This window comes from Schistocerca cancellata, chromosome 3, assembly GCF_023864275.1.
Source record: "Schistocerca cancellata isolate TAMUIC-IGC-003103 chromosome 3, iqSchCanc2.1, whole genome shotgun sequence".
Classification (NCBI taxonomy): Eukaryota; Metazoa; Arthropoda; class Insecta; order Orthoptera; family Acrididae; genus Schistocerca; species Schistocerca cancellata.
This window is the reverse complement of record NC_064628.1, coordinates 700,576,994-700,590,764: the sequence shown is the minus strand read 5'-3', so window position 1 is coordinate 700,590,764 and position 13,771 is coordinate 700,576,994. Positions and strand designations below refer to the sequence as shown.

The following is a 13,771-nucleotide window of genomic DNA, read 5'->3' as shown; positions in this document are numbered from 1 at the left end:
TCAGTGGCCTCTTTGAACTGTTTTGCAGCATTTCTGAAAATTTGAATGTTGTTGGTTGAGTGGTTTATGAGATAAAGGTACATGTAACACTAAAAATGTCAAATGCCAGAAAATGCGATTAAAGTAATTTATTATGAAAATTCACAAATACCTTTTATTCTATTATCAAAAGTGTCCAGCAGAGTAATCAGGGTCATCTTCTAGTTCTTCTTCTTCACCTAGAAGCTTTCTTCTCCTTGCTGCCCTTGCTTTTTTTGTATTAAATTCAGCTGCATACTGAGCCTTCCTTACTCGCACGCTGTCCAGAAGCTGAAGACCTCTGATGGTGTTGATACCAGGAGCAATGCCGAGCCTTGCCATGACCTTTAGCCTACCCATATGACCATCATTGAATGAAATAACAGCATCACTGACTCCCCATTTCAATGTTTTTATCCCAACAAATACATTCTTAGGTACACGAGTCCAAATGAGGTTGTTGAACGACTCGTTTTGATTCTGGGTACAACCATGAAGACATTTTCGCAGAAGATCAGGATGCCCCAAGTCTCTATATATTGGTTTAATTACTTCCATAACAGCCAATGGAATATAATTTTTATGGTGATAAGGATCCCCAGTAGCTTGAGATTTTCTATAATTGCACCATGACTGAGGACCATCTGGACAAGCAAAATGTTGAGGATTATCATCAGTTGATGATCGATGTAAATATGTGGCCCATACAGCTTGTCTCATTTCCTGCAAATTATTTGCATTATTTCTTATTGCCATACCATAGTATTGTTGTAATTCATTTATAATTTTATCTGACAGGCGACCTCTAATGGTTTTACCATCTGACAAAATTTTGTCCTTCAGATTCTGTTTCAGTTTCCTTAGACGAGTGCCCATTCGTTTCTGAACATGACCGACACATTCTAGTTTAGTTATTGTCTTATTGACATATGGCATGGATTCTGTAACACTTTTGTATGCCTTGGAGTCCCCATCTCCAAGGAATTTTGTGTAAAATACTCCCCGTTCTTTTTCTGATCTGCTAAACATTTTCACAGCAGCGGCAGCCTCCATGCCTCCACTCGTACCTTCATAATTCTTGCTACATATGTGAGCTGCTTCTATCTTACCAGATGCACAATGGTAACAATGTTTAGTGAGCACTTCATAGTCCAAAACTTTACCGCTGTCCACACTAGTAACAGTAGCAACAGCATTTTTGGATGTGTGACCCCTTTTCTGCCAGGTTCCATCAAAAGCAACAGGGATATCTGGGTTTCCTTCATTTATATATTTTGCTTCACTGGCAGCAGCTTTCATTGATAAATCTGCTACAGACTGAACAGCATCTCCTATCACTTCAGTGTAATTGTCAATTTTAGCAGGTGGAGGTGGAAGATTCATTATGGCACAAAATGTTTGAGCAGCAGTATGTCCTTTACCAATTGCTCTCATTGCATACATTAGCCTGATATTACTCTCAAACAAATTGCTACTGCATGTTTTAGAGCTCCAAAAACAGGTCTCATTTTCACAACTGGCACAAACTATAGCAATTTTGCAGGAAAGTCCTATAGATTTTGTTATGTTCATATCAAAAGAACCTCCACAAAGATTACAACACAAACATTTCTTCATAAACTCAGTAAAAACAGGAAAGTCGACTAAAACATATTGTTCATTAGAAGCTTCATCTGTAATTTCACTTGCACAGTTTGATAACTTCTTTTTTGATGCACTGGTGGGCGTGTCTCCTTCACACATCTCAGCTGTACAAACGTCAGAACTTTCACCAGCATCAACAGGTGCTGAAGCAGAATCACTTGAACAAACGTTATTTGTAAATCTATTACCGCGAAACTTTCGCTTTTTAAATAATGATGCACTCCTAGGCATCGTAGAAACTACGCACTCACCACTGAAAGTCAAAACAAGACAGATAACAAACTCCAAATGAGCGACAAACTAAACTCGAGGCTCAAAACAAACACTCACAGATCAAAAACTGAACAATAAACACAGCTAGTCGTAAAAACAATGGTACCTATGGAAGGATCAAAGATTCTACAACTGAAGAGTGAAATCCACAGCCTTCTATATGTAATGTTTTCGGAAATGCGAAGATTTAAATGTGTACAAATCACAAGATGGGTAACTTTGCTGGGCGCACATGTAATTTTGAAAAATTAAATAAAAATACTTCCAATTGGAATTTCTTAACAAATTTTGCACCATTTTAAGCAGAAAATTTCAAATTAAGTTATAAGGTTAAAAACTGAAAATGTGAATTTTTTCCATTTTCCGGCATTCCAACTCCCCTTAACTGATATTGGAACTGTAAATTTTTGTCTTTGGAATTCTTGAAAAAACTTTTCAGGCGCTCCTCGCTTCTAGAAGCAGAATCTGGTGCCTTGATGAATCAGAAACAGTCGGTATTTCATTTTTACTTCCAGCTGATGAACCCATTTGTTGGCTAATTAAAGTTGTTGTGCCACCACTATGCTTGCTATCCTATAAGTGGTGAAAGTGCATATATTATTTTAGCCACCTTGTAAGCTCCTAAATCACGTGACCAGTTTGGCTTCAACTGAAATTTTCCCACAGGTATTCCATGTGGTTTAGCAGTTGCAAATGATCATTCTGTAACCATCTTGTGTGTTTATAATTGGGGATGGACGATTATGATCAACTTAATCAATTGACTTTTGTGATTATTTAAACAAATCGACTAATCATGTTGATTGTTCCCTAACATTAGATTATTTGAGTACTTGTTATATGTTTTTATTTTTAGTTCTATTAAGCATTCCCTTAAAATTATTTTTTGTGATAACAAGATTTGTCCTACAAAGAATAGTGATGCTGTGACATCTATGTATTTACATAGGCCTCTGTCATCTCCCAAAATATATCCATGCTGTACTTGATTTCTTGGTTGCCACGATTTTAGTCTAGCACATATCCACACACAATAAATTGAAAAGTGAACACAGTGATAAGGCTTGATTGCAGATGGAAGTCATACTGGATTGTAGACAGGTGGGGGGTAGAGGAAGAATGACATGGCCTCCAAGTGGTGAGGGAACATAGAAAGAGGGAATATTTACTAACTTTTGTCCTGTGTTTGCAGCTCATGGGTCAAAGTAGCTGATATTAACAGCAGTGGCATAATTTATGACAGAGGAAACGAGGCCTGGTAAAAGCATGTCATAGGGACGTTCATGTTCACGCACACTTTGTTACATTACGTATTTCTGAATCAACATATACAAGACTTTGCCACTACTGTTAGATCACTGATGTTGGCAGCCATCATCACAGTGTGTTCAGATTTGTGTCGTTACAGAATGATTACTAGGGATAGTTGGGATGTCTTCCCATAACCAGACTATGGACAACAAGGCTTTAAAACAAAAAAAGAAAAGGAAAGAAAACAGAAAGGTGGTGTAGTGGTTAGCACACTGTACTCTCATCTGGGAGGACGATGGTTCAGATGCACGTCCGGCCATTCTGATGTAGGTTTTCCACGATTTCCCTAAATTGCTTCTGGAAAATGTCGGTATGGTTACTTTGAAAGGGCATGGCAGACTTCCTTCTCTATCCTTCCCTAATCCAATGGGATCAATGACCTTGCTGTTTGGTCCCCTTCCCCAAATCAACAAACGAAAAAAAGAAAAACTGAAATAATTAATTGTGAGGGTAATAGATTGCATAAATTCCTCTTGAAATAAATATTTGATCACTCGTAATACATTACAAGGATAGTTGATTGCTCAATTAATTGCCAATCCCAAGTCGGAATATTGATGTATTTGTTGCCATTATGTAAGAAAACAGTGTTTAATCTGTCAAGAGCTATTGGAGCATAATTGTGTTAGGATTGTAGGGGAAACCTATTTCTTTGCATAAGCTTTCAATAACAACAGTAGTGGCACATCTAAGCATGAAATAGGGACCTGTGGCTTAGTTCTGTGTAAAGAAATTGGAATTCTCATCCAGGAAGTTCCAGTCTTGGGTTTTTGATGTTTATTAGCTGTAGAACCTGTATTATGCCATTCAGTTCTTGTTTGTTTGGAAAGAGAGATCCTCATGAACTTACATCGTAGTGAAACTTAATCATCTTCGATTCACTCATTACTTGATTTGAAGAAAATGGTATAATCTGTAGTGTAATGTTTTCAGTATGTAACTGTGTGCAACAGGCCTCAAACAAATATGATGGAAAGTGGTTGAGCACACTTGTCGCTGCATATTTACTTACATAATACAACACAACTGATCTTCACAAAGAGACAGAACATTTGGCCAGTACTTGACCCCTGTGAGGTGAATACCCTAATAGAGGGTGTGGCAGAATAAATTCAGCAGTTTTGAGGAGTTATAAAAAATAATTTGGGATACATAGAGAAAAAAATTTTAATATTTTTGAAGTTAGTAGTTCATAGTTTTCCTATCCTGTCAGTGTTTAAAATGTCAAGATGGCAGCTTGTAGCAGCATAAACTTTTGGAGACAAACTGTCAAGTTCTGAACAGCTCATTTGTATTGCAGGATAAGGCCTTTATGTATTTAATAATCAGCTCCCATAGCTTAACAATAGCTGTCTTTCCTTCCATCGATGTGGAGGTGATGTTAAAACACCCTTTCCTATAGATGTGACCAAAAGTCACAAATACTCAAATCTGGTGACTGCACAGGTCACCTACATCAACCCTCAGAGCCTAGAAAAATTCTCTCAAAACAACATACGAATGTTGGGCTGTGGCCCTCTTCTGTTGGAGCCACAAGACCCCCAATATCTCTGCTTCGACAATCTCTCCGATTGTGGACTGCAGAAAATTTCAAACATAATGTCTGGAATTGATCATGCTTCCTTTCTCAAAGAAGAGTGAACCTATCATGCCAAATGGTGATGTGGCACATCATTCCATTAGTTTAGGGGAGTGTAGCAATCTTAGTGAATAATTTGGGAGTTATTTTCATCCCAGTAAGGTATCTTAACTGAGGGGTTTACAACTGAAGATGCCTAAGAAAGTAGGTTGGTGTTGCCACAATTACTGACGTAGTACAATCTGGAACCAGATAGGCTTCCACTCTGCTGACAGTTGAACCAGAGCTAGATTTACCGGTGCTACATTCCAGATCTTTGAAACTCTGTAATGTACTATTTGATTGCACAAATGAGTGTCATGTTAATTGTAATTATTTAATATAACTAAAACAGTTTTCTTTGAAACATTTACCATATTCCAAAAAGTCCCTGTAAGGTCCAAAATTATCACCAGTCATTCAGACTGGGATACAGTAAGGTTATAGATTCTGAATGCGTCATTTAGCATGTGGGATATGCTATGAATCTAGATCTTGGAGATGCACTTTTGGTTATGCCAGCACACCTACTCTTGGATACGCAAGGAAAGGTATTGCAGTTCCAGTGACATACATGCTACAACAAACAGTGAAATGTGCCTCTTTCTCTGGCAGTTTAGGACACTTCCCTTGAATCCTTTTCAGCAATAATTTTGCAAGCATTGTATTTACCTCCTCTTATCCTCATAAGAAGTGGGCATCTATCCTGCTACGGTCTGAGTAACCTGCACTTCCTTTTGAGATAATACTTTTTGATAACAGTGGTATTGAGTTACAAGAGTTAGTTTTTTTCCTGCCTTGTAAGACATATGGAATCTGTAACTGTCCACAAAGTCCCTTAAAAATTGCGTCATTGAGAACTTAGTGCTACATGAATAACTTTCCATCTTCTGTGGAAATGGATTCTAGATGAAAAAATGGGATTTACATATACATGATTGTTTCCAGTGTCATCTATTTGCCTCTCTACTATGTTTTCACAATGAAAACTGTTTATAATAAACATTTTAAATATTCTCTGTTGGCTTTGCTTCAAAGTTTAACTAGTCTTTCTCAAGCAGTAAAAAATTTGGTTAGGTGTGTTAATGTGAAGTTTTGTGTAATTACTAAGATATGTGTTAACTCAGGAAAATTATTTGACTGAACGTTGGTAAAGTCAATCGGTGCTTACGATAAACAAGAGCAATATTTACTCTCCTGGCCGTGCCATGGCATTATGCTTCTATGAAGAAGCTATTGACATCTGCTAAACCTATACTAAGCTTCTGAAGATCACAGATTAATTTGATGAAACCATTAAATCATAATGACATATTTGCACCTGAATGAATTTTATTGTGAAAAGAAAAAAAATAAGTAGGTATAAAATGGAGGCATTTCAACTGAATAGCAGATGACATAATGGTTAAACATGTAAATAGATCTGATCATTTGGCAATGTAGTATGTAAAATTTATGTGCCTTACTGAGGACTGAACCTGCAACCTTGTCTTCTGCAGATAATACTCTTGCAGACTGAGCCAGTCTGGTGTTACTAACCCACCCTTATAACCACAATTATATCAGTACAGGGTTCCTACTTCCCGAACTTCATAAAAAGGGTCTGTCTTAGATGATCTCAGTGTTGACAGTGCATTGAACCCTAATCTTCCTTCATTTTCACAGAAAGGCAAGATCTTGGGTTCAATTCCTAACTTGGGAACATAGTTTTGTTAGGGAGTTGTTATAAATTAATAGAAAAGTTATACAGGTTGACTAAGATGTGTTTGACGTCAGTGAAGACTGATCAGGCTGTAAGCCTACTTCCACCATTCTGGTCAGTTCATAAAGCCAGTAGCTCATAACCAAAATAAATTCAGTAATTTAGTTGATAAAACTGAGTTGTGAAAACTTGTATAACTAAACACACTGCTTTCTTCCAGGCCGTTCATCTGGTGGTGGTGGCAGTGGTGGTGGAGGTTATGGTGGTGGTGGCGGCGGTGGTGGTGGCGGCCGTGGAAGCTATGGGTAAGTTCAAAAAATTTTACATTTTAGTTTTACAGATTTAGTTGGGTTCTTACAGAACAATTTGTTATACACATCATTTGGGAGTCCATCACACCTGTAAAAAAAATTTAATCAGTTTCCTGTTGCTCCCTTTGTCTATGAGCCCCCCTTCTGTATACTATTGGTCTCATTTGCAGCTTCCATTATAGCATAAGAATAGAAAACATTTAGAATCTTCCTTGCTTTTTAAAAAGAAATCCTCAGTGGAAAAAGGGCAGATGCCACATAATCATGTTACTCCATTTCAGTTTTTCTCCACTCGCCTAACATCAGTTTTTATTAACACAGTGCCATTCTTCTGTAATTTGCAACAGAATAATTTTACCAGTAGTGCAGTATATGTATTTGACAGTGTCTGTAAAGTTTGAAACATTGCTCCTTCAGATAGAATGCACATCCATAGGACCAAACAATGCCAACAATGTACAGCCAAGTGGATACATTTCCAGAATAATTTTAGTTAAATGTCCAAAAATAGTGGCAGTAGGGATAAAAGAGAGAGAAATTCTAAAGTACTTCTAGCCTATTGGCTTCAGATTTTGAATAATTTATCAGTGAATATAACTGTCTGGCATGTATCGAAAAACCATTGTATTCTAACATACTTCCTCCTGGAAAAAATGAGTTCTTTGATGTGCTGCTTATTTTGTTTTGTGTGGGCCCATTTGAAGTGCTTATTTTTTGTGTGGGCCCATTTTCCACTGAAACTAATAAGACTTCCTAAGTTAAACATCTGTTTTGGCTCAATAATTCGTGATTTTGTAGTAGCATCTTGTTTTGGATTTACTGGTTGATTCTATAAAAAATGACCACCCCCTTAGAAGCATAAGCTTCAAAATAAATAAGAAATTCAGTTTGTTGCTGTTGTTATAAGCAAGTTTTTCATTACTGTGCAAGAGAAATAATTGTGATGCAGGCACTGTTCATAATGTTGTGGTAGTGACAAAAATAGGAAACTCTAAGATTTGTTTTATGGATTAGATAGCTACTGAATTATGAGAAGAGTAATGGAAAGAGCTGAATACATGAAAAGTCTGTATTGTTTGTGCTGTACACCTTATAATGCTGGTTAAGAGCTGCTGTTGGAAGCAGCTTGCAAAATGGAAATAGTAGACAAAAGATCATTAATTTTTAACAGCTATAAAGACACTTTTTAGACATGATTTAAAAGCAAAGTATGGGCAGTAGCAACTAAATCTCTCTTCCGTCAGGGCTCTGTCCTGATCATCATCCTCTTTGCCATAGCCATTAACCCTATTAGTGTCTGTCTCCTGCCAGCATTTCTGGCTCCCATTTCATCAATGATTTTGCAATCTATTGCACTCCTTTAGACTTGTGTCCTTGAGCAGTGTCTTCAGTGATGTCTCAATCATTACTCGTGGAGCATCAACAGTGGCTTTCGTTTTTCACTGACAAAGCAGTTAGTATGAATTTCCGGTGGTGCAATGGGTTTCTTCCACTGTCTTTCCATGTTGGACCCGTTGCTCTTCCATTTGCTGAAACTATGAAATTCCGGGGGTCATGCCCGATAGAAAACTTCCTTGGTCCTCCCACATATCTCACCTGGTCCCTCAGTGTCCTACATGCTCTAAGTGGTATTTCATGAGGAGCGGATCAGACCACCACCCTCTATTTTTACTGATCCCTTGTCTGTTGGAAATTAGACTAAGTGCTTTGTTTATTCATGTACATGTCCGTCCATCTTATGCCGTCTAAATACAATCCACCATTGTGGAATCCGTTTGGCCACTGGCGCCTTTTATGCTGGCCTGGTTGAGAGTCTATGCAGAAGTTGCCGAACTACCACAGTCATACTGACATGCTCTCCTCTTCTCAGTTACCTCCTGGAGTTAATTTCCGAGTATTTCTCTGGCAGCTTAATGTCGTGCTAGCTGCCACTTTCCCAATGGGTGTGAACCTCTCACAACTTTGGCTTTGTGCGGCGGCCGGTGTTCACTTTGGACCTCATTTGCTTCCTTAGGAAACTACTCTAGATGCGATATATTGCTGTAAAATTCTTGACATTTGCACGGATCTTAGGAATAATAGCTTTTTGTACACTAGTGGCAGTAGGTCTAATGGTGGTGTAGGGTGTGCCTTCATCATTGGCTCAGACGATTTTTGTTATTGGTTTCCAGAACACAGCTCCGATTCTCTGTGCCCTTCAAAGCTTGTTTGTGCTGTAGATAGGCCATCCTATAGTGCAACGGGTCCAAGATAGCTCCCACTTGCTCACTCTTGAGGGAGCCACTGTGATGTTTGTGGGTCTCTGGTCACATTGGTCTGATGGGAAATGAGGCTACTGGCGGTGCTGCTACCTCCGCCTGCTAGTTCTTCCATACCATCAGGTAATCTCTGTGTCACTGTGGCATCACCACTGGTCTTCCCTTTATGGGAATACGCTCTGCAGTATTAAATGTCTCCCAGTGACTTGGCGCGACCTATCGTCATCTCGCCGCAAGAAAATCATTTTAGCAATGTTGCATGTTAGGTACTGTTGTTTTAGCCATAGCCATTTGTTAAGTGGTGATCTCCCACCACATTGTGCTTATTGTTGTCAGTGCTCATTGTCATCAGCTGTTGATAGTTCACCATTTCCTGACCGAACACCCGTTTTTAACCTCTTACTTTGTAATATATGTTTGCCATCTTGAGTTATCGGCCGTTTTAGCGAACGGAGCGCGTAGTGTTGTTGGCGTTCTACTTTTCGTCTGTAGTAGCAATATGGCGAAGGACAGCATTCTACTTTTTGTCTGTTGTAGTAATATGGCAAAGGACATTTAGTCTTTACTTCGTGCCCTCAATTGTCTCTACTGTGTTTTCGGTGGCCCTTCCTCCAAGAGGAAGTCCTTGTTCTTAGCTGTCTTTCCTCCCATCGATTGGGCTCAAACTTGTACTTGCTTTTGACTCCTTTTTCATATCAGTGTTCTCGGGTTTTAACATGGGTATGTACCACCTTAGTTGTTTTTGCACTCTTAAAGCAAAACAAAATAAAAGAATCTTCTATTCGTGTGTTTTTTTTTTTTGGGGGGGGGGGGGGGAGTTAGGACGTCAAATGGACAGACTGAGTGGGAAAGGAAGGCATCACAGGACATTTTAATTTCCAGTGTCTATACTTTTACAAATAAATTCATAAAACTTTGTCAGCATTACCAGGAAGGATTCAGGATTCACACCCATGGAGTGGAAGTTCGAAAACATAACAAAATAAATTTTTTTATGTGCAAAATTTCATCATTTTTTCACTTGCTAATGGCAGCATTTGTTGCTATAGGTACACTTTTCCTCACAAGTTAGAGAGATTCTTCGATGAATTTTGCACAGCATACATACCATACTCACAGGTGTATGAAACTCTAGAATTTATTTAATTTATGAAAAAATGAATGAATTGTTATATTTTAAACTTCATGTTTAGAAAAACACAAATTTTATAGTTAATTACCTTAATTTTTACCACAGTTTTTAATAGATTTGGAAGATTCTAGAGTTTCATACACTTTTAAGTATGGTTTGTGTGCTGTGCAAAATTCATCAAAGAATCTATCTTACTTATGAAGAAAAGTGTACCTATAGCAACAAATGCTGCCATTAGTAAGTGGAAAAAAATGATGAAATTTCACATGTAAAAAAATTACTTCGTTATGTTTTCGAACTTCCACTGCAATGAGTGTGAATTCTGAATCCTTCCTGGTCATGCTGACTAAAGTTTTATGAATTTATTTGTAAAAGTATAGACAGTGGAAATTAAAATGTCCTGTGGTGCCTCTTCTGCTGCAGGTTGGCCCATTTGGTGTCCTACCCCCCTTAATGCACTATGTGGTTCCCAATGCTCCGTAATAATATGCATCACGTATTTTGAGTGTGTGTACTTTGATTTTGATTTGGGAAAAATCCCATAGAATCTTTAATCCATAATGGGAAAATATTCTTATTTTCCACACAACTGAAAGTATTGAAAATTGTGGATATTTCTTAATGTATTGTGTTGTTACAGAGTATTTTGTATTCTTGGGAAGATGATAGTACTTGGCCATTATGTTATACGTGCTGTTAATGCAAAAAAAAACCTGCGTCCTAGAGTTTAACAGTGATAATTTTAACTTGTTACGGAAGTTTTGGCCAGGGCACTGATGATAAACTGGACCAAAGTTTGTAAATTTTCTTGCTGCTGAGAAATTTTATTTACATATTTTTAAATGTTTACATTAATATACCAGTTTAATTAAGAGGTTCCAATTATTGCGTCCTGTGTTCATGATTTACTATGCTGAGGAGCAATATCTTTTTTAATTTGAAATTTAAACAGTGAGATAAGGTCATTCACATTAATTACTGTCAATGCTTCTGCAAATTTTTCTGTGATTGTTTTAATTACTGGTGCATTGAAATGTCAGAGGCATAGAAATAAACTAAAAATTGGTTCATGCATTTAAATTTAATGAGTGTGGCCATTCTTTATGGAATCAACCTATATTTTATAAAAAAGTAATTTGCATTAAAAGCTTTTTGGTGCTGGACAGAATTAAGGTTCTTTAGTTAAGCTATAGTAGAATATAGTTCTCATTTAAGTTTGTAAACAAGTTACTCTGCCTCTTCATAAATTTGAGGTGTGTGTTTCTTTATATTTGCTTTCAGATCATCTTGTTTCATTGATTCTGTTCATTTTTCCACATGAAAGCGTACTTTTTTGCCATATGACAAATGATTACATAGAGTATGTCTAAAAGTGCTACGTGTCTCGGTGATTTCGCTTATTGTTAATGGCATAGCTAAAGTGTTGGTTGGTCATAATAGTTTTATGTCATTGATAAGAGTTTCACTTTTGATAGCTGAGTGTAGCAGTCCCTAACACATTCAAAATTGTTACTATGAGAAATCTTTAACTGATACTTGTTGGGTACTCCAAAGATGTTTTTGAGATGCAAGTTACTGAATTTTGTATTTACAAGTGCAGTAACATTTGAACTGCTTGTACTGCTTTGAAAAGAATGTTAAATTTTTTACTGCTGCCATATCCATGATGTTTTGTTAGGGGCTTTTATATTGGTTTAAATGACACGCATTCTGCTACAGGTTCTAAACGATGGAATAAGTGCAAAATTTTAGACTGCAAAAATGAGGATTAAGCAGACACTGTGTTGAAAGTAGAGAGAGAATTCTTAAGCTTGGCAGGGAAATGTGTTTAATTTTGTAAATCAGTTGGTCTGTTTTCCAAATGGGTATAGGAATAATTCTGAAAGGTCTGCAAAATTACCCTAACAAAGGCCACAACATATTCATTGGACTCTGCAGTTCTAAGTCGTAAATTTCTTTAGATTTGAGTATAGGTGGCAGTCAACAGGAAACACTTCCAATGAATAACGTAACTTTCCAACAATTAGCATTTAAAATCCCTTTCTTCACCCACAGTTTTGTTTGTAGATGTATTATTTTACACCATGAGGTTTTTTCCTGGCTGCACACGTGCCTCTTGTCGTATACCTTTCATCCAAAAGGGCCCAGATATGCTGCTGTACCTTGTGAGTTAAGCTTTGCAAAATTATCTATGTGAATAATCCCTTCTGCATTCCAGTAAATTCTGGTCATAACCTTTCCTGTCACTGTAATATTTTTGATTCAGGACTGCACTTGTTCTCATATTGTATATTGTTTTGTATGACAACATGGACCATTGTCACTCATTAAAAGTAACAGATGGCACACAAAATTGATGGTATATTTTAGACGGTCCAAGCATTAATATTGGAATATAAGTTATGCTGGTCAGCATTCAGCAAATGTGGTGTACCTGTTGCGTATAATTTCTCTAGCTTGATTTTTCATGTAAGGTGTACTATAACCCATTTCCTGATAATGTCATTGGCTAATTGTTTGACAATTGTCCAGTTCAATTCCGTGCCCTTTGATCTTCTCACCTGTTGGCAGTTTCGGCACATTCAACACATGTATGAGGACAGAGGAACACAGTGTCATTGACTGCATTAACCCTTTCCTGAACTGTATACTACTCAGACGTTTGCCAGTGTTTGATAACAACTGACTAAAACAAGGAATGTTCACAGAAGTATGTTCTTGTTTGGTTGAATGAAACACCTACAGTGCCAGTATTTAAAATAGGTATAAGGATTTTTCTGTAGATACTATTTACTTAAATTATTAAATAATACTTGTCAACTTTTTAACGTGGATGCTATCCCTGAGAGAGGCAAATAAATTTTCCTGTGTGTAAGTAATATACTGGAATGAAATATACCAAACTGGCAAGATATGAAATATTTTTTAGTGGGATGACCTGATGGTGTATAACTCCTTTCAAACATTTGCGTAAATTTTGCTTGCAGTGATATGTTGTTTAGCAGGAAACTGCTGCAAGGCCAATCCTATACATTGACATTTCTATGTATCATGAAAGTTGGAGTTGTTTGTTTGACTTCAGTGGCTTGCTTCCATACAGTTGTTTGGTCATAAATGAATGACCATAATAGTGCTCACCTGTAATTGAAATATCTTGCCCTTGGCCTGCCTGTTTTTAGTATAAATTAGTCCCAATTTAGTGTTAATGCAGTCATGGGAAGGGTGGTGCCACATGCAAGATGTAGAGAACAGGTGGTGTAGTGGAGATTGAAATGGTTCTAAATATAGGTGATCCAGTGTGGTAGCAAAATCTATCTTCATTTAAATGTGTTGTTGAATAGAGCGTGGATAATAAAACACTTTGCTAGTTTGCCATGCAACATGGACACAAAGCAAGCTATATTAAGTATTGTCAGATAGCATCTAGTAATGCTATGCAAGAATTCAGATAAACAACAACAAAAATCAGAGTAAAATAATGTTTGTAAGTGGCTTTCAGTTGAA

General features: G+C 37.2%; 1 protein-coding gene across 3 annotated transcripts in view; it reads left to right on the top strand.

Moving 5' to 3' along the window:
* LOC126175691 (RNA-binding protein cabeza) overlaps positions 1–13,771 on the top strand; it is a 66,491-nt gene that overhangs the window by 25,930 nt on the left and 26,790 nt on the right. For all 3 annotated transcript variants that reach the window (XM_049922628.1, XM_049922627.1, XM_049922625.1), the window contains exon 4: positions 6,787–6,871. In XM_049922628.1, the coding sequence (XP_049778585.1) occupies positions 6,787–6,871 (85 nt within the window). The remainder of the gene's footprint in view (positions 1–6,786; positions 6,872–13,771) is intronic.